This window comes from Pyrenophora tritici-repentis, chromosome 3 (assembly GCF_003171515.1).
Source record: "Pyrenophora tritici-repentis strain M4 chromosome 3, whole genome shotgun sequence".
Classification (NCBI taxonomy): Eukaryota; Fungi; Ascomycota; class Dothideomycetes; order Pleosporales; family Pleosporaceae; genus Pyrenophora; species Pyrenophora tritici-repentis.
In genome coordinates this window covers 291,972-311,508 of record NC_089392.1, presented here as the reverse complement: position 1 = coordinate 311,508, position 19,537 = coordinate 291,972, and the positions used below count along the sequence as shown (strand labels likewise).

Below are 19,537 nucleotides of genomic sequence, written 5' to 3'. Positions count from 1 at the left end.
GACATCGCTCAAAGGCTTAGGTGCACCCCACAAACCTGTCTCCCCGTATCTCCCCCCGTACAGCGGGCCCACGTCGCGATAGCAGCGACCAGCCAGATCCGGTAGCGTGCCCGTGCCGAGGTCAAGTCCAAGACCTTACTCAGCGCTTCATCAGCAACCCATCGTTTTCTTCCCTCCAGCGCATCAGAAGCTGTTTTCGCGCCGGGGCGTTTTGTCGCTTGTAACTGCGAGGCCATTGCCCAGCTGTAGCTAGCCAATGTCAGACCGCTCGGGCGCCGCATCTCGAGACTTTGTATTTCAAACCTCTGACCAAGCAGGCGGCGGCGCATCGCAACCGAATCCGCAATACAACGGCTACCATGCGGGCCACGATACAAATGCCGCAGAGGTTGCGGCGGCGGGCCAGGCGCATGGCTACGACGCCTCTGCGGCATATCACGACTACAGCGCCCAACAACACCAAGTAGTCGCGAGTCAATACGCGGGCTATAGCTTCGGGCCTGCGCCGACGGGCTGGGATTGGACCAATTCAGTCGACTTTACAGACTTTGCGCACCAGTATGAGCCGCAGGGCGAACTTGTGCAGGAATTCCAGAATCAGGCGAATCCTACAAACGACTTTAGTATTCCACTTCCTGTTACGACCGGAGAGGCTGCGTATCAGGTGTTCCAGCAGAACCAAAGTGCGACACCAACACCGAATGCTTTGCAGGCCCAGATCTCACACTCTCCGCCGCCTCCGCCTCCATCGGTTCGACCGCAGCAGCAACAGCAGCAGCATCATCATCATCAACATCAATTACAGCCGCAGCCACAGCAACCACAGCAACCCCAACAACAGCAAAGACCAGTCGTGCAGACTGGTATGAAGAGAAAGATCGACTCTGAACCTACTTCAGCTGCATCGCAGGCTAGCGCTATCGCCGTGGAGAATCCGCCAAAACGGCAGAACAAATCACGACAATCGTCCGACGCATCGACGACATCGCCTATCGGATCAGTACCGGCTGAACCGCGACCATCGCCAATGTCGCGAACCACTGCTCAAACGGCAACCAGCGAGGTCACACCACAACCAGTGTCACGAGAAAACACACAGACTGGGCGACGGAAAGAGCAAAGTAAAGGCACCGGACCGCAAGGAAGGGTGATTGATGTTTCGACACCACGGAAGATACAAGAGTCTCCAACTGGGCTTGACATACTACCTGCGGGTAAGGTATTTCCAATACAAATTGGATCCCAATTGTTTAGGTTATCCGGGGCGTCGTTATCGTCGGATGGTAAGCATGCGTCCAGACCCAAAGTCAAGGCTTGTCAACTGAGACCACTAGAGCACCCTCGTACTTTTCGCATTTCTTCGGCCAGCAATTACATGATAACGGTGGCCGAGCTGGTGATGTGAGGACGCTGTATATCGACCGTGATCCGGAAACGTTTCGCGATATAGCACTGCATTTGCAAGGGTACCATATTACCCCCAAGAGTGCAGAGCACTTTGTGAAGCTATTTGCAGATGCACAATTCTACTCTCGTAAGCTTGTACAATCCCAAATAGACTGAATGATGAAGCTGACTGTTTAGTTCCTCGGCTCACCAAGCAGTTGTTTAGCACCGACATCTTTGTGAACATTGGAGGAACCCCCTTCCAGGTACCCCGCGATATCTTCTCGGCTCCTGGTGACAGTCCAAACTACTTTTCACTTGGGTTCGCACATTTCTTCTCGACACCGTCAGAAGTCTTCCCGGGGCTGGATCGTGATTCGTTACTCAGACCACCGTCAATCAAACCTCCTTCAGTGCCTGGTAGGAATGGAGAGATTTTCGGCGAGCTGATGCAGTTGCTACAAGGCTACAACATGGAGATTCGCAGCGATGCGCACCGGGCTCGATTGCTTCGAGATGCTCGGTATTTCCATCTCAAAGGGCTTGAGCAAAAGCTGATACCGTGCGAGATCTCATACAATTTGAACCGTCAACAGTCGGAGATTCTGGTGCGCCTGGAAGATATTCGACAATCTGGTATATCCTTCAATCCCGACAAGTTCGCCAGCGACTCAGACTCAGAATCCGTATCTGGTGGGCAATCGACGGGGTTTTCTCCGAACGGTCTCCCCGCTGTAAGCCCTGCGCCATCTACCTCAAGTAGCAGTGCTGTCTTGAGAGCGGGCTACGTGTCTTATGCCCGCCCATACACAGACGATCATGCAAACAGCAACGTGTTAGTCTTGGAAATCTCTACAGGTGAAACCACGTCTCTCTATCTACCGAGAAGTGCTCCGCGAGCATCAATGTCGGGTTCACTAAACGTGAACCTTCGGGCAACGTTCTACAACTCGACTCTTGCGCGGGTGACGTCTTTATTCTCGGTAGTAGCGTCGAAAATGGGGTTACCAGCGACGCAGCCTCTGGGACTCATGTACTTGCAGTCTGGAGGTGGTGTGGCTGCACAGCCAGTCAGCCCAGCAAATTCAGGTGTCAGTGAACGACGTGTCCGAGTGCGACTAGACACAGACTGCGCATTGCAGATTGATGGTGCTGCTGCTGAGCTCAGCATGGACAGAGAAACAGGCTGCGTTGGTATCCGTCGCATAGGCCACGGACGGGATGAGTGGCTTTGGGGAGGTGACAAGGTTGCTGATAACGATGCATCGCATTTGCGAGCTGACGACCAGGAAGCCGAAGTCGAGTGGACCATCAAACGCGCACATTGGCGAATACGCGTCGAGCCAATCGAGAGCGACGCTGATGGCAAGAGGATGCAAGTGATACTGTGCGGAGTCAAACTCGAAGCCTTTACAGTTGAGCGGACGAGGAACTCTGCGCGGGGCTTTTTATGTAGCAATTGATGATTCCATGCATGTGTAGCCACATGTTCCAATATTCTTCCACATACGACCACAGGCCAAGTAATACACTGGATCCCGTTTGCTCTCCACACGTTAAATCTTGGACCGGCAGGTTAGTAGTCAGGTGGGTGACCACTGGCGAATACCTGCTGTTGTATGTTTTTGTTTTTGGCGGTTGTTTTTGGCTGACGTGTATACAAGCTGATTTGTGTGCCCATGCCGATAGCAGGAGTTCATTCGATATGTGACGCAATATAGTTCATGACTAACCATTGAGGTGTAGTCGGTTGCGGGGATCAAGGCAAAAGCACGGCATTGTGTCGTGATCCCTGCCGTACTCTCAATCTCGCAGCATCACGGTAAGAGGTGAGATCAGTGAGATTGTCGGTTAAGATTGCTTGATGCCTTATCGATGCCCATGCGTGATGCTGGCTGGGTTGCGTGTTGTAGAAGATGCGCGAAGATGCGCTGAGGGGACTTGGGGCAAGGTTGATGCCGCTATGGCTAAAGCGCCGCGGCCAATCAATCACGGCGAAAAAGTCGACGAGCACACTTTGGGACATTTCGCGGCGTTTCTAGCAAGCGAAGCATGCAGCGTCCCGCAACCGACAGCATGCTCGACTGCATGCTTGTATTCGCTTTATCAACCTCTTGGTCTTCACGACGCGATCAACGGCACCCCTTTCCGGCACTTGACTGCATGTGACATGTCATGTCCGCGATGGCTGGCCAGATCGTGGGTCTTGTGTCAGGGTGCACCTGCCCACCAATTTAACCTGCCTACTGCCCGCTTTTCGCTCGAGAACCGACAGCCCGACAGCTCTTAAACCTTCGATTCTCTTCCCCGGACTCCTTTCCTGCCCTGCATTTTTGACAAACGAGATCAATTGCTGAGCTCTCATGTCACTGATCCAGCATGTTACCCAACAGGAGGGTACCGACCGCGAGGAGGCGCTGGTTGACTTGTTCCTGCCGCCGATTGACCGCCAGACGAGCCGACAGGACGCTGCGGAACGTCGGCAATCGTTCGAGAGCGCCATTTCAGGAGCCGGCTTCATGAGCAACACAGGCAAGAGCGTGAGGAGAGTCATCAGCTACGATATCATTCCGAAGCCCGATGAACCTGTGTCGGGCGAAGAGCCTGGTGGTCTGACGCCCTACAAAGTCTCGACTGCGAAACGTATCGGTAAGTTTTTTCCGCTTTCGGCCAAGTCACACCACTAACAGGAAATCAGCACAGGTCATTGCAACCGTTCTTGCCTGTTGGTTTGCCAGCGGCATCGTCTTTGGCTTTGCAGCCCTCAAGCCAATTCTCATCAAGGAAGGCGTCTTCAGGAATCTTTGTACCCCCGATGAGCTCGATGCAGATGTCGAAGTGTGTTTCGAGCAGGATCTCCGCCTGAATTTCTTCTTTTCCCTGGCTTCCACTACGGCAAATGTATCTGCCCTGCCCGTCGGCACCTTGCTCGACCGCTATGGGCCCAAGATTTGCTTTCTCCTCGGTTCTTTCTGTCTCGCTCTCGGCAGTATCCTAATGAGTCTCGCTTTTCAGATTGAGACGTTTGACGGATATACAATTGGAAACTTCTTCCTCGCCTTGGGAGGCACCTTTGTCTTCCTTCCTTCGTTCCAGATTGCTAATGCCTTTCCCAAGTACGGTGGCAGCATCGTCGCGCTCGTTACTGGCGCCTTTGATGCCTCTGCTGCTGTTTTTCTCTTTTACAGGCTCATGTACGATGCTAGCGACAGGACATTCAAGCCACAGACGTTCTTCCTCGTCTATCTCATTGTTCCAGCCGCAATCGTGGTTGCGCAACTCACGTTTTTGCCGACCGAGAACTACAAGACTGAAGCACAACTTGAGATGAAGATCCATAAAGCTGTAGACCCGATGCGCGACGTGCATTCTTCCGATGACGAGTTGCCAGACAATGAAATCTGGAAGCGCCGAAAGGCCCGTAGCTCGCGCCGCAGGGAGCGATTGAGCAAGCTTGACGAATTGATTGGCGACGAAGCGTGGCGAAAGATGAAGGAGGAAAAGGAAGAGCAAAGACTCGAAGCGTCTGGTGTTTGGGGAGCGCTGCACAACAAGTCGGCCAAAGATCAGATGTTGACGCCCTGGTTCATACTGCTCACACTTCTGACTGTCCTCCAGATGGTGCGCATGAACTACTTCATCGCAACTATTCGCGAGCAGTACACTTATATGCTTGGGTCAGTCGAGCTCGCCGAAAAGGTCAACGCCTTGTTTGACGTAGCTCTACCCCTCGCTGGTGTTGTTGCCACCCCATTCCTCGGTGCTCTCCTCGACAACGTCAGCACAGCCGGTGTTCTCTTACTTCTCGTCATCATCATTACCGCGATTGGTATCTTCGGTTCAATCTGCGCCCTCTGGGCCGGCTACGTCAGGGTCATTCTCTTCGTTTTCATGCGCCCTCTCTACTATTCCGCCATGTCCGACTACGCCACCAAGGTCTTTGGCTTTGCCACCTTTGGCCGCGTCTACGGCACAATCATCTGCGTCTCCGGAATGGTCAACCTCTCGCAAACGGGTATCGACGCATTGACTAAGGGTCTATTCGAAGGCAACCCAATCCCCGTGAACATTTTCCTAGCAGCCTCTGCCTTCATCGTTGGCTCCGCACTGGTGACGTACGTGACTGTGCAAGTCTACCGCATGCGCAAGAAGCTAGACGAAGAAGACGCAATTACCGTTACGAACACAGATGTCGGATCCATCATGGAAAGCCTACTCGAAGAAGACGAGCCACTTAGTTATGGTACTTTGAACCGCCAGCGCCAGCCTTGGGAGGTTTAATGAAGACGAAATAAACACGGCAACTGGATCGGGATATCTGTTCTTTACTCTTATCATATCTCACGATTTGCGAATTTTTCCTCTTCTCTGATATGAAATGGCTGTCATGGGATCAGGATATTTATGGATATTTCACACAATTGTTCAAGAAAGCTCGTCATGCATATGTGTATATTGGCGTTGGGGGCTTTGTTTTATTTCTTATCGGCATATCTTCTCGGCGGATTACCATGGGAGGGACGTTATTATATTGTTAATAGTCCTATTTGGAGCGTTGTACTGGGTTTGGGAGGTCATTTACTGCATGTTGTTTGGTTGCGCATATTGATTGCGATGTATGAGAGAGTGTGTAGATAAAGACTGGAATTTGTATAAAAAAATTGATGCTATGTATAATAACTCTTCAGATCCGCAAACATGTGTATGCATGAATATGGAAAATACCGTGCGTAACTCGTCTAACATGAACAATCGTACCACCATTCTACCCCTCCCTCCCTCCCTCCTCCCTCTCAGCACATCAACAACCTCACAACTTGGCATCACTAAACGGCACAAACTTCTCCCCACTCACCTCCTCCACCCTCTTGGCCGCCCTAACGTACCCCTCTCTCCCCTGCAACCTCCTCATATACTCATACAGCTTCGGATACTTGCTCTCCCCCAACCCCACCCTCTGACACGCACCCTCCAGTCCAAAATGAATCATGATATCCGCGGCCGTGAGGTCGTCGCCACAGAAGAATTTGCCTTGTGACGGCGATTCGAGGAGGTAATTTTCGAGAAAATCGAAATGAGACTTCAATTCGGGGTCGACGAAGGAAGAGTCGATTTTGCTGGCGACGGCGGATGTGATGGGTTTGAGGAAAAAGGGGACGGGCGAGGACTTTAGGGTCGAGGTTATTAGGGCGGTTATGAGGATTGTGAAGAGGGAGCCTTCGGTGTAGGCCATTAGGAACTGTGGGGTTGTGTTAGTTGGTTTGAAGGGGTGGAGGGGGTTTGAGGGGGTTTGGGGTGTGGGGTGAGGGAAGGCTGGCACGTGATTTGTACGAGTGCGTCTGTACATCCACAATATGGAATATACTCAGCACACACACACATACACCACCCCATTCCAACGCTCAAAACAACAAAAAAAAGAAAACAAAAAACTCACCCTATACCGCATCCACTCCTCCGTCTCCGCGCCGACAACCCCCTCCTTCCCCTCCGGATACCTCCTCGGAATCAACTGCCTCCCAAAATGCTCACAGATGTACTCGACAATCGCCTCGCTCTCCGCAATCACAATGTCCTTGTCTGCGCCTGCGGGCCGGATGCTCACCGTGGGCGATTTTCCCAAAGGGTGGATGGCTTTGAGTTCGGGGCCCGCGCGCTTGTTGGCGTCGCGCTTGTAGACGGCGATGTCGTAGGTTAGGTGCAGTTCTTCGAGGAGCCAGACTATGCGTTGGCCGCGGGATTTGTTTAGCCTGGGAGGGGGTGGGTTAGTTTGGGATGGGCGGGGATCCGGGGGTGGGGGTGTGGATGGGAGGGTATAATGTGGTGGTGAGGCTTGTTGCATGTCGTCGCACGCAGACCATCGTCTTCAATGTCGCAATCATACATACCAGTGCACGGTAATCTTCGCACCCTGTTGGTTGGATAGATCAGCCATGATTGTTCCCAAAGCGCTCCTGCAACAACAACAACAACAACGATAAGCCTATGCAGGAAAGGTTCTTTGGTTTAATGATGTAAAAAGGTTCAAGGTTCGCCGGTTAACTAGCCTAGCTAAAAAGTGACGGGCGCGAGACCTTTATGTACGTTAGATCATCAGATCGTAAATCGGCACCGAGGCTCTTTCTTTCTTTGCAGCGCAATTCCGTGCCCGCCGATTCAAAGTCACAAGCTTCGGCGGTTCCGGCCAAAATCGGTTTTGGTCGGTGGTTGGCTGCCCGCTCGGAGACAGGGCGTTGTTTGAGTGTTAGGGCCGGGTGTGAGTTGGGCCGATGGGGCGTTCGAAGAGGTGGTGGAGGAAAGGATCTGGCTTGGGGATCGTGATGGATTTGGGTGCATACTACATGGGTTGAGATGTTGATGTTGGGTGAATGTGTGGCTCTTGGTTGTGACGTTTAGATGATTTTTGGTGCGACGATGGGTGCGATTTCATTGTTCTAGCTTTACGGACGGGGAATGTTGGATATCTAAGTATCTCAGTGTCTTCTAACTACGTAGCAGAAAGCAGCCATGTAAATGTTTATTTGCACCTAAATAGCTATCCTGCGGTTCCTCGCCTTTACTGCTATTCTCGTCCACCTCAAAACGCCAAGCCTCAACGGCATTTGCCGCATCCGCCGACCTCATCGCATACACACCTCTACAACACCAAACTCACCACCCAGCGCAACCACTCCAATCGCGCAAAACAAACCGCAAACATGCAGCCAACTATTCGCAGGATGGCGGGCCACAACCACGGCAGTATGCAAAACATCGGCAACGCAGTACGTGGGCGCAATGGCTAACAACACGACCAGTAATCCACGCGGATCCCGCCCTCATCAAATGGGCCAGTACGTTCACACCCTACACACCCTGAGAATCGAAGCATTGCCCCAAGAGAATACGGTCGCGAGAAGAGGATATAGAGGCGGCAGGATGTGGAAGATGGGGGTGGTTACGAGGACATGGAGATTGGTGACTAACGCAGCGCAGACATGACTGTCAACCGCCACAAGTACTTCCGCTGGACGCGACGAACCGCTTGGCTCTCTTTCGCCTACATGGTCTTGGTACCGAGTATTCTGGGCACCGCCGGATACATGACTGAGGTGAGTTCATGAATGCACACGCAGAGAGGGAGAGGGGAGTGAAGCATGCGAGAGGCATTGTAAATGGGGAACTTTGGGAATCATATGCTGACAGGAGCGTTTAGGGAAAGTGGGAAATGCGCGGCAAGCGGAGGGGTGACATGATCTCTGAGTTTTAGACGTGAGGTCTTAGGTGCCGAGTGGATACACGTAGGCAGTGTATATATGGAATCAAGTGGTTTGACTGATGTTGGTATTACAAGTTTGTACCTGATATTTATGTGTGCAGCAGTATTCGTCTTATCATATGTTTGTGTTCATGTCATTTCAGTCGCAATCTCTTGTGTCTTCCCATTCATGATGCGATAGTTCCACAAATGATTTCTCGGGTACGGTAAGATGAAACGAGCGTGTTGTCTAACTACCACCTATTACTAACCCGAATCCAACAACAGAGTCAAACGAATGTCCTTGTACAAAGGAAGGTCTCTTCCAAGTTTCGCACACCCATCTTCCACATCCTATAGCGATTGGGATTCAACCAATCATCCAATCTCATACCACACCCTAGTATCCGCCCGAGGAAGTCGGATACCCAGCCGAAGCCGTCGGATACCCCCCAGTCGGCAACACACTACTTGTCTCCGCCGGCGGCAAATAAGGAATCCCACACTTCTTCGCACAACTCTCGACAATAGCCGTAAAATCACTCGTCAACCCCACCCTCAACCCGGAAATCTGGTCCGGAGACATAAACTCCGAATACCCCAAACTAGCCCTCAACACCTCATCCGGCTCGCCCGAAAAGAAGCCCCTAGCCGCCTCCGCACGCCCCGGATCCGGACTATCGAACCCAGCCACAAAAACAGCGGGCTCACACTCTGGATTAAACTGCCAATGTACCAAGCCCTTTGGAAAAAGCATACCCGTATAATTCGCCAACGTACTTTCCACCTGCGTATACGGCCCTTTGACCACCGCCTCCCCACCAACTACACTTCCAAACCCGCTCTCACTCTCCAACAACACAACACCTAACAACGTGCCCTGAACTACTGTTAGAAACTCGTTCGCGCGCGGGTGCCAGTGTGGCGTGTTGAGGCCACACGGGTTCACGAAACCAACAGCGGCGCCGAGACCTGTGGCGCCGAGCGCGGGGAAATTGGCCACGGTGGAGAGGTAGACTGTTCCGCCTGTGGGGGCGAGCACGGTGTTGTTGAGGAATTGGAAGGTGTCGTTTGCGGCGCTGGGGGGGTTGGGGAACAGGATTGCTTCGCGGGCTTCTTCGGATTGGGCGAGGAGGAGGGCGGTGCGTTGGGTGGTTAGTTGGTCCGGGGTGAGTATGTTGACGGTGTTTGGGTTGATTTCGCGTTTGGTTAGGGAGGAGGCGAGGGGGGTGGTGAGGGTGGGTGTTGCGGACAGGAGGGTGAGGAGGAAGGAGGCGAGAGGACGCATTTTGAATGGTGGTGTTGGGTCTGGTGGAAGGTTGTTGGAGAGTAGATTGGCTTGCGTACAAGAGAGAGGAAGATACTTGATGAATCCATCTCTACTCCAGCGCAAACCCTCCTTATATCCTCCCCTTTACACCGATATCCCACACCCCCAAACCCCTAACCTTCCTACACCATCTCAACACCCTCTTTACGCAACCCCCAGAAACGCCTTGGCTGATTACCAAGTCCACACTCCCACCCAACTTCCCACCAGCAATTGCCCAAATGAAGCTCCCAACTCGATCCCGCCACGGTCTACCTCCCACATGATCTCACCCTTGACATCAGGAGGATCAACTACATATGCCTTGTTTCGGTGTAAAACAGGCGATTGAAGTCATGGGGACATGAAGAGTGGGCGTTTGACGCCAATGTGATGGGGAGCAGGAGGGTATGTGTAAGCATTTTTGGCGTGGGTCGTGTGTTGATGAGCCTGTTTTTCGAGCATTGTGGCAGTGTGGAGAAAGCCGTGAAGATCATGTTTTGTTTTTGTGTGATTTGAGGATGCTTGAGAGATATTTTCTTAACTACAACTTCTGCTAGGTGCAGTGTTCTCTTTGTTGTGAGGCAGGTTAGGCCAATGCGATAGGTTTGTTACTACGCTCAGGACAATATTCCTAGACAAGCCATGCTCGATGGGAGGTGCTTGTGCTAACTCCAGTAGGATTCATCTTACAGGACGCCTTACTCTGGTTTCCTCTACGCCCTCTAAACCCAAGCCACTCTCGTACTCACTGGGCAACTGAACACCCACAATAACGCTGACCTCACCGTTCACCCAACACACGCAACTTACGCCTCTCTTCCTCCAAATCCTCCACCACCGTCTCCACATCTCCCTATCAAGCCCCCAACCCCCCCGTCTCCCTCCTATAATCCTACACACCAATAAGCCCCCAGCACGTGACCCACTAACACCACCTCTCCTCTTCTCTCCCTTCTTCCACCCCACCTCCACCCCTCAAATCCTCCACAGAACATCCATCATAAGACCCTTCCTCCCGCCAAACTAGCGCTCGTGACAACAACGTCCGTCCAATCTCATCGTTGTAGTAATCAAGCCTCATGTCTTGGCCGTGAGGACTGTGGCTTACGATGCCAAGTCTGACAGCCCTTTTTTTTTTAGTTTGGCAGGAAGTGTGATGTATTTTTGAGGTGGGTAGTTGTGGCAGTGTGGATAACAACTGATTGAGAAGGTTGGTCTTGGGGAGGGAAGGGGAGGGTGAGGGTTGTGCTAGTTAGAATGGGAGGAATGGGGGGGATTATAGTTGTGTGCAGTTCTGGGTTTCTCTCTGGTGGAGGATATTAGGTTATAGTTTTGTAGCTGCTTTCTGAACTGGTAATGGTGCTGGTTAGTGTCGGTGTGGTGTTTTGCATGTGCGGGCGAGGAGTGTGGCGGATGCCAAGGGTGTATACGGATCTGTAAGCGAAGGAGTGGGTTACGTGGTTCGCTGAATCCTATGGCTTGGGCAAGGTGAGTTGGATTGTTGAAGGATACCACCTTTTTAGACTACAATAATTAATACAATTGGTAATGATGTTGCTAAAAGACAGAGTTCAAGAGTGATTACATTATCATTTCTATGGAAACGCCCGAGACAATGCAAGTCTAAAGACACTATATCATGACTAGAGAACCGAAAACCACGTTTCCGGCAAACTGTGCAAACGTGGTAATGTCAGAACCTTCCAAGAATGATGCTTGTTGACCACGTGGTGGGGTAAACGGTCGTGCTTACAGTGAGAGTCTTGGTACGCTTAGAAACCTGTTTATGCCTACAGCCACTACCCTAATCCGGTAGCGAGATATCTCCGAGAAAAGTTGGGGAATACCACCACAATCGACACTTGCGTGCATGTACACATCTTGCTGTGCGCCACCACACCGCCCTTGACCCCAACCCATCTACTCCGTCTCCGAATCCTCCGTCTCTGAATCCTCCATATCTTCGTCGAACCTAACCGACTTCAGATTCTTCTGCTCCTTCTCCCAGTCCTCCAGCCACTTGATGCGGCTGCCGTCAGGTACCTCGTATAGCGGGCGTGTCACAGCTAGCCACCAGAAATCCTTGCTCCTATTGCTAATGCGGTTGGATGTGTCGGTGGAGATATGCTCAAGTGCCGTGAAGAACGCATTGTACTCGTCCTGCAGGCCGAGGATACGGAGACAGCGGAGGATGCGCGTAATGCGGAGATGGTTGTGATTGAAGTGCACATTCCAGTGCCTGGATTGCTCGTCCCAATCAGGCGAGCAAACGATGTGGTACGGGATTGAGTCTGGAGAAGCGACATCTTGCTCTGCGTTTGTGGAAGAGGAATCCGCATCGATGGGGGCATCCGTGTATGTCTCAGTCTTCTGTTGCTCTGCCTCGTCTCGTGTTGCTGCCGTTCTATGACCAGTGTTCACTGTCTCCTGGCGGGCGACGCCTGACACTGTATCAAGCAATGAATCGGGGGATGCTGTGCCAATAATTTGGTGGATCTCAGCATCTGACCAATTGCGGAACCCATGGTGGAACTCATGGCTGAACTGATGGCGGAACTCATGGGGGGTCTGCTTGATCTCATAATCCGACTTGTCTATGACCCGAAAGCCGTAGAACTTGAGCATACGCTCAAAGCTTAGACGCAATTGCTGGCGTAGCTCAGGTCGCGATCGGAAGGCTTGCATGACGTCTAGATCGATTATTGGTGCCGCGCTGTTGTAAGGTGATCCCTCCGGAAGTGGGAAGAGCATCTGGATGTAGTTGTGAGAGGATTCCAGTTGGTCATCAGACCATTGGAGGATCTCAGCCTGCGTGCGACCAAGGCTATCTGGGGCACCGATGTTGGGTTCGTAGAAGTCAACGATGATCTGGCTCTTCGATGCAGCCTCGTCCATGGGTTCCTTTGGAGTCTTGAAGGATGAAATCTTGGCGCGCTTGTTTGCTGTGGTAGTGAAGAATGACATCTTGGTGCGCTTATTTGGTGTGGTAGTAATGGGTTGAGTGTCGTATTCTTGGTGACTTCGTTTATTGACTTGGGGTTGACTAGTCGAGGTCGAGTTTGTTGACTCTGGTTGCGAGGAAGAAGTAGAAGTTGGCTGTCTGGTGTTGAAGAAACTAGCGCGTGCGCTGCGCACCTTCTCTTGTTCTTGACTGTTGAGTGCTCTGTCCATAGTTGTGGTCAGAGGGTAGCTGATAATGAAGGAAGAATTGATGAGAGAGGGTAAGGGCTTGTGGCGAAGCGCGCTAGGCAACAATGCAGAAGTGAATTCATGCCTCACCGGACATTGACGAGGTAGTGAATTTCTAGCGCATCCACTTTTCTAAGCCTTTACAGTGAATGAACAATACATCGCATTGTATACCAATCAAGTGAGAGGTCGGGAGTGAGCAGCATACCTTGCTTGATTCGGCCTAGTCTGTACTGCACTTCCCCCGCTGTCAGTAGCGACGATCGTTCACAGAATCTCCGCATCGACGACTGCCGTCCGGAGCTTAATCGCGTACAATGTACTGTCACTGTCTAACTTTGACGCAATTCACTCTTTCACATTTCAAAATACATCTGCCGCGTTGCGCAGGTCCGCGGGATGTTAAATGTAAGCTGACGTCATTGCTAGTGATTGTTGAACAGCGCGGGACCCACTTGTGTCCAGACCATTCACAAAACTCTTGAATGCACCCTAGGAACAAACACGGATGCAGGGTACTTGATATACGTACAAACCTGATCCGTTCCACGCAAACTCAGGCTTGGGCGCGCGCTATCAGTTGTAGGAATGACATAAATACGTACCATGGTACTCGGAAAGTTTTTCTCACTTAGAGAATTCGGGTAGATTTGCCATCTGCTTTAATACATCCTTTCTCAATCTACTTTTGACTCTCACTCTTGATATACGTTTATTCCTGGAACACTCAGATAGGGTGCTGACTACAGAACGATAACCCAATCGCAATCATGACTTCAGAAGGTAGGTGAAGATGTCATGTTGAACCCCTCCTTTCATGACTCGGTGCTCACACTGCCCAGAACAGAAACCCACACCTGAGAACGAAACCCTCTTCCAGGGCTTTGAGTGGAACGTTCCAGATGACCACAAACACTGGAAACGCCTCGCCGAGCAAGTCCCCAAACTCAAGGCCATCGGTATCAGCAACATCTGGTTGCCTCCTGGCTGCAAGGCCGCCAACCCCAAGGGTGTCGGCTACGACATTTACGACCTCTACGATCTTGGTGAATTCGACCAAAAGGGTGGCAAAGGCACGAAATGGGGCACCAAAGACGAGCTCCTTGAACTAGCCAAAGTGGCTAAGGAGAACGGTGTAGGTCTCTACTGGGATGCTGTACTCAACCACAAAGCCGGAGCCGACAGGACAGAAAAATGCCGCGTCGTAGAAGTCGACCAAAACGACCGAACCAAAGAAGTCGGAGAAGCATACGAGATAGAAGGATGGCTAGGCTTCGACTTCCCCGGCCGCGGCGACCAGTACTCCGCGCAAAAGTACCACTGGGAGCACTTCTCCGGCACAGACTACAACCAAGCCAACGAAAAGAAGGCCATCTACAAGATCCTCGGCGACAACAAAGGCTGGTCCTCCTCTGTCGATGACGAGCAAGGAAACGCAGACTACATGATGTTCGCCGACATCGACTACTCGCACCCCGAAGTGCAAGAAGACGTCAAAAACTGGGGTGTGTGGATAACCAAAGAGCTCGGCCTCAAAGGTTTCCGCCTCGACGCCGTCCAGCACTTTAGCTCCCGCTTCACAAACACATGGATCGACAACCTGCGCGAGCAATGCGGCTCCGACATCTTCGTCGTCGGCGAATTCTGGTCCGGAGACGTGCAAATCATGAGTGACTGGCTCGACCAAATGGCGCATAAATTCGCCCTTTATGACTCCCCGCTCCTGAACAACTTCGGCACCTTATCAACAACCGAGAACGCAGATTTGCGAACGGTTTTTGATAACACGCTTGTGAAAATCCGCCCCACGGACGCCGTGACTGTGGTTACCAACCACGACACCCAGCCCGGCCAGGTCATGGAAACGAAAATCGAGGGCTTCTTCAAACCACTCGCGTATGCGCTCATCTTACTCAGATGTGACGGCTACCCTTGCCCCTTCTACGGCGACCTCTACGGCCTCGCTGAACCACACGAGACACCAGCGTCCTGCGGCGGGAAACTCGCAGACTTGATTCTCGCAAGGAAACTCTTCGCGTACGGCGATCAGGAAGACTACTTCAACGAGGCAAACTGCATCGGCTTTGTAAGGAGGGGTACGTGGGATAAGAAGGCTGGTCTGGCTTGTGTGATGAGTAATGCGGGTCCGGGCGAGATTAAGATGGCCGTGGGGGAGATGCATGCGGGGCAGAAGTGGACGGATTTGCTGGGGTGGGAGGAGGGCGAGGTTGAGATTGATGAGGAGGGGTACGGGGTGTTTAGGTGTTCGGGCACGAGTGTTAGTGTTTGGGTTAGGGGGGATGCCGAGGGCAGGGAGCAGTTTCCTACAAACTTTGATGCGGATGTTTATGGGAAGTAGGGGGGTGTTCTAGACTTGACAGTATCTGGAGACGCATCAGAGGATCTCGACATGTGTTAGACGGTAGAATCTGGACATATATTAGATGGTAAATCTAGACATATATTAGACGGCAAATCCAAATCCCATGAGATAGTGATGATATCATCCCATCGCACTCAATACATCACATCTAACACCAGTCTAAGATTATGAGTTGGGTCTATTCTGCAGCATATATTCCTACTCGATCGTACTGTTACATGATATCGCCCTCTACAAAGCGAAGCAAGATCTAATTTGAAGGCTGCAAAGGAACGCAAACACATATGGAAGATAAAGTGTGATATCAAACCGAATCCATGCCAGCCATTATGCAAAAAAGACAGACTTTTGCGTGATGACAAGCCCACATCGAGACTCGCCATGGCTGTCCTGGTGTCATCTCCTCCGCCACTCCTCATCGCACGCGACAAACATTTAGTTGGTCTTGGCAATCTCAACACCACCGGTAGCACCAAGGGCCTGGGGAGCGAATTAGCGTACGTTTTATGCAAATCCTGGAAATAGAGTCTTACCTTCTTGATGTCACCGTAGATGGCAAACTGACCAGCAGTCAAGGTACCGACCATGAAGAGACGGGCACCAATACCACCGAATGAGCCACGGAGACCGAGCTCCTTGGCGATCTTGATCAGACGGCTGGTGGTTCCCTCTCCGGGCTCACCCTTGGTCTTGTTAATCCTGGAAAGCATGGTGTCGGCGGGCTGGGAGATGATGGCGGCGGCGAAACCAGCCATGAGACCGGAACCCAAGTTGTAGACGGTCTGCATGCCGGAGGAGGTCTTGCTCTTGTCGACGACGGTGTAGACTGCCTCGTTGACCTTTTCGAAAACGACGAACTTGGCCATGGTGTAGGGAACCCTGTGTGGTGTTAGGTGGGGGATATTGGCTTGGACACAGCCGGTACGTACTGCTTGAACAGAATGGGACCGAAACCAGAGTAGAAAGCACCGACACCCTCGTTCTTCAGGATCTTGGTGAATCCACCGACGAGACCGTTGGCAAAGGTTGGGTCACCGACAAGACGAATACGGGTAGCCTCGAGAGGGCAGAGGGCAACGTCGGCGAAGAATTCAGCCACACCAGCAGCAGCGAGGTAGACGGCGGTACGGTTGTTTGAGGCGGTCTCGTAGCCGACCATGTTGATGGCCTGCTGCTTGAAGAACTCATAACCACCAAACTTGAAGGCACCCTGGAGGAAGTAACCAGCAGCGGTAGGACCGAAACCAGTCCAGACAGCGCCGGCACCCTCGGTGGAGATGACCTTCTTGAAGCCACCGATCAAACCGGTGTTGTACTTGGCGGGGTCAAGTTGTATCCTGGTCTTGACGCTGGGGAGTTGTTAGCTTGGCATTCTGGCGTCATTTTCAATACCTGGCCGCTGTCGCAAAAACATGTGCGACACAGCCATTGCGGTATCCCAAGCCATTGAGGGGCGACACAACATACACATCGACGGGTGTGAGGGCGCCGTGGGTGACGGAGCAGCAGACGGCACCAGCGAAAGCGAATCGCGAGTACAGCGCAAGACCAGTGGGAGCAGTAGGGTCGGCGGCCGCAAGGTTGGCCTTTGCGGCGTCAACCTTGGAAGAGCCCGTGGCGGTAGGAGGGGGAGAAGTGGCCATGATCGCTAATATGGATGGTATGAGCGAAAGGGGAGTGGAGAGTGGAGAGGTGGTCGAATGAAGGTGAAGGTTGAGATTGAATTGAGAATGAGCAAACGGAGATAGGACTGCGATAGTTGGTGAGAAGTTTTGTGCTTGGCATGGGTCCCGTTCTTTTCCGACATGAATCCGGCTATCCGCCCCAGCGACCCTCCGCCATTCACATCACCGCGCCTTAGTGCCTGCCCAACGGCTTTTGTCAATTCCACATCGCACCAATACCGGCAATGGCGGTGCTTCATTTGTTTTCGCAACAACAAAGTGATTAGAGCGGTCAGATTATAGTATCAGTCGGATTTCGGTATTCCCCCACTACGCAAATTCCGCCTCCTCAATATCCACCCCTTCCATTTCTTCCACATATCCACTTTCCACTCTCTCGTCATAATCAGCCACAAGCGTCAACTTTTCAACCTCTTCACACTTTGCCTTTGTCGCTTTTAACAACTCATTCAATGAGTCATCCATCACGCGGACATGTCTGAGCATCTGCGCGGCAACTACTTGCATTTCCAACACATCGAACAACGTCTGCTTCATCAGGCCCGCCGTCACAGGATCAGTCAGCCGTGCTTGAATCACGTGCTCCTTTGCCGCATCATCCATTCCCACGAGATCTGCGCCAGCAAACTTGAGTGTGCGCGTCAAGACCATGTCGTGGGTTGTCGCCATCTCTCGGACACGGTTTGATGTTACTTCGGAGACAGCCTCCAAATCCGGAAAACACTTCTCGAACTTCTCATCCAGCCCTTCGTCTGCTTTGTCACATTTATCTAGCATTTGCGTCCATGGCGGGATCCTGTCTTTTGGAAGAACGTTTCGCGCTGCACATTGCTGTGCGGACTGTAGGATGCTAAGACCAAGTAATCCATCCAGCTCCATCTTCCTCACCTCGCCGCATATATAGCGTATCTTGGAAATGGTATTTTGGCGCGCAGTTTCTGCAATCTTTCTATTGTAGGCTTTCCATCGCTTAGTACAGAGTATCAGTCCAACCTGGTCACCTTGTCGCATCGCTTCTTCTCTCATTTCCTGGAATCTGCGCTCCTGTTCTTCACGCTCGAATCGAATCTCCAGCTCTTCCTCTCCATTTAAGACCTTGTACGACAGATAAATCCAGTCATCCTCAACAGTAAGGTCTGGATTCTGTAGATGCGCCCACATGAGGAGCAACATGTCGAACGGATTCTGGTGCTTGAATGTTCTGGTTTCCGGGCGGTACACATGGATGGCTCTTAAGAGTCCGCATTGAGAAGGCTCAAGAATGCCGCTTTGACCTACCCTGTCGAACTGGTCAATGTTGGTTTCGTCTCCTACAATAGCGAGGACCTTGTCAACAGCCTTTGTCCTCTCCTTCAAGGCAGCGATGAAATCCTGTCGCGCTTCAGCGTTTTCCTCTTGTCTGGAAACGCGCTTGTTCCAGTCAAGCGTGACTTTAATCATATCTTTCTGCGACTCTTCTGTCCCGGGTGGTAGTTCCTGTACTCGTAGCGGAGCGAGCAGATCTTCAACCTTCTTCTCATGAGGATACTCGCCCTTGCGGATCTGGTCGAGAATAGTGGTATTCATGCCTGGTTTGACGGTCCGCATTTGTAGGATCTCTCTTTGATATGTTTCGCACGCCCACTTCCCCATATCAGCAATCAAGAGCGAACCTTTCCTTTCCTCCTTTACAGCTAACTCTTCAAGCCATGCCCTGCTATCCTCCACCCCAGTATCAAGATCCTCGGTGCCTGGCTCAAACTCCATCGAGCTCTTCTCCCAGCTAAACCGCTCATCGAAATCCGCTTCGTCATCATGAACGGCATCATCCAGCTCTTCACTGCGCCTGTGTAACCCCCTGGGAACTGCATATCCTCGTAAAGTCCTGCTTTTGTCACTCGAATCGATTATGTTGTTCATTAGTGCGGTCATACTAATGGTAAGTTCAGAAATATCATGTTAATGAGTTTTAGCAACGCGCAACCTGAGATATACAAAGTCCCCATGCCACTTGTCTCAACCGCCAGCCTTCACACCAGAAACATGCAGGCGAGACTTTGAAGTGTGCGGCATGTGAAGCAAGCAAGTCAAGTTTTGCTGTCCATGGCCATTGTCAATCGTAGGCCTACATAACACATGCTTTTCTCTGCTAGTATGGAGCATTTCGCGACAAGACTCATTAAAATGGATCATGTCTGAACCCCAGAATATCTTCGCAGGAAATGCGACAATGTGTTCGTTAGCTCTAGATGTTCCGTGGTTCTGTTTTTTTTGGAGCCGACCAGTGAGTACATAGGCAAGAGAAGGTGGGATGCCATGCGAAGATGATGAGATATGCGTGGTAACGACGATAGAAAATCTGTGGG

The 19,537-nt window shown here is 51.7% G+C and overlaps 9 protein-coding genes across 9 annotated transcripts; 4 read left to right on the top strand and 5 right to left on the bottom strand.

Annotated features, from left to right (window-relative positions):
- Window positions 1-256: 256 nt before the first annotated feature.
- PtrM4_075060 (BTB-POZ domain containing protein) lies at window positions 257-2,849 on the top strand (the record flags this gene model as incomplete). The annotated part of the gene is made up of 4 exons (XM_066106170.1): window positions 257-751; window positions 860-1,283; window positions 1,337-1,534; window positions 1,585-2,849. 4 exons carry the CDS (start codon window positions 257-259, stop codon window positions 2,847-2,849), a joined length of 2,382 nt encoding a protein of 793 aa, XP_065963108.1.
- A 900-nt stretch (window positions 2,850-3,749) lies between these two features.
- Window positions 3,750-5,667, top strand: PtrM4_075050 (MFS transporter Fmp42; the record flags this gene model as incomplete). Its single annotated transcript, XM_001940476.2, has 2 exons — window positions 3,750-4,035; window positions 4,085-5,667. The coding sequence occupies 2 exons, from the start codon at window positions 3,750-3,752 to the stop codon at window positions 5,665-5,667; spliced, it is 1,869 nt and encodes a 622-aa protein (XP_001940511.1).
- A 529-nt stretch (window positions 5,668-6,196) lies between these two features.
- On the bottom strand, window positions 6,197-7,321 carry PtrM4_075040 (Gst, Glutathione S-transferase; the record flags this gene model as incomplete). The annotated part of the gene is made up of 3 exons (XM_001940475.1): window positions 6,197-6,625; window positions 6,824-7,136; window positions 7,275-7,321. 3 exons carry the CDS (start codon window positions 7,319-7,321, stop codon window positions 6,197-6,199), a joined length of 789 nt encoding a protein of 262 aa, XP_001940510.1.
- Window positions 7,322-8,084: 763 nt separating this feature from the next.
- Window positions 8,085-8,635, top strand: PtrM4_075030 (uncharacterized protein; the record flags this gene model as incomplete). The annotated part of the gene is made up of 4 exons (XM_001940474.2): window positions 8,085-8,127; window positions 8,184-8,219; window positions 8,362-8,477; window positions 8,582-8,635. 4 exons carry the CDS (start codon window positions 8,085-8,087, stop codon window positions 8,633-8,635), a joined length of 249 nt encoding a protein of 82 aa, XP_001940509.1.
- Window positions 8,636-9,342: 707 nt separating this feature from the next.
- PtrM4_075020 (uncharacterized protein) lies at window positions 9,343-9,911 on the bottom strand (the record flags this gene model as incomplete). The annotated part of the gene is made up of 2 exons (XM_066106169.1): window positions 9,343-9,347; window positions 9,404-9,911. The coding sequence occupies 2 exons, from the start codon at window positions 9,909-9,911 to the stop codon at window positions 9,343-9,345; spliced, it is 513 nt and encodes a 170-aa protein (XP_065963107.1).
- Window positions 9,912-11,855: 1,944 nt separating this feature from the next.
- Window positions 11,856-13,106, bottom strand: PtrM4_075010 (Opioid growth factor receptor (OGFr) region; the record flags this gene model as incomplete). Its single annotated transcript, XM_001940472.2, has 1 exon — window positions 11,856-13,106. One exon carries the CDS (start codon window positions 13,104-13,106, stop codon window positions 11,856-11,858), a length of 1,251 nt encoding a protein of 416 aa, XP_001940507.2.
- A 788-nt stretch (window positions 13,107-13,894) lies between these two features.
- On the top strand, window positions 13,895-15,483 carry PtrM4_075000 (glucan 1,4-alpha-maltohexaosidase precursor; the record flags this gene model as incomplete). Its single annotated transcript, XM_001940471.1, has 2 exons — window positions 13,895-13,907; window positions 13,967-15,483. The coding sequence occupies 2 exons, from the start codon at window positions 13,895-13,897 to the stop codon at window positions 15,481-15,483; spliced, it is 1,530 nt and encodes a 509-aa protein (XP_001940506.1).
- A 459-nt stretch (window positions 15,484-15,942) lies between these two features.
- On the bottom strand, window positions 15,943-17,150 carry PtrM4_074990 (mitochondrial phosphate carrier protein; the record flags this gene model as incomplete). The annotated part of the gene is made up of 4 exons (XM_001940470.2): window positions 15,943-15,987; window positions 16,041-16,386; window positions 16,437-16,856; window positions 16,975-17,150. 4 exons carry the CDS (start codon window positions 17,148-17,150, stop codon window positions 15,943-15,945), a joined length of 987 nt encoding a protein of 328 aa, XP_001940505.1.
- Window positions 17,151-17,501: 351 nt separating this feature from the next.
- PtrM4_074980 (uncharacterized protein) lies at window positions 17,502-19,091 on the bottom strand (the record flags this gene model as incomplete). The annotated part of the gene is made up of 1 exon (XM_001940469.2): window positions 17,502-19,091. The coding sequence occupies one exon, from the start codon at window positions 19,089-19,091 to the stop codon at window positions 17,502-17,504; it is 1,590 nt and encodes a 529-aa protein (XP_001940504.2).
- Between the last annotated feature and the right edge of the window lie 446 nt (window positions 19,092-19,537).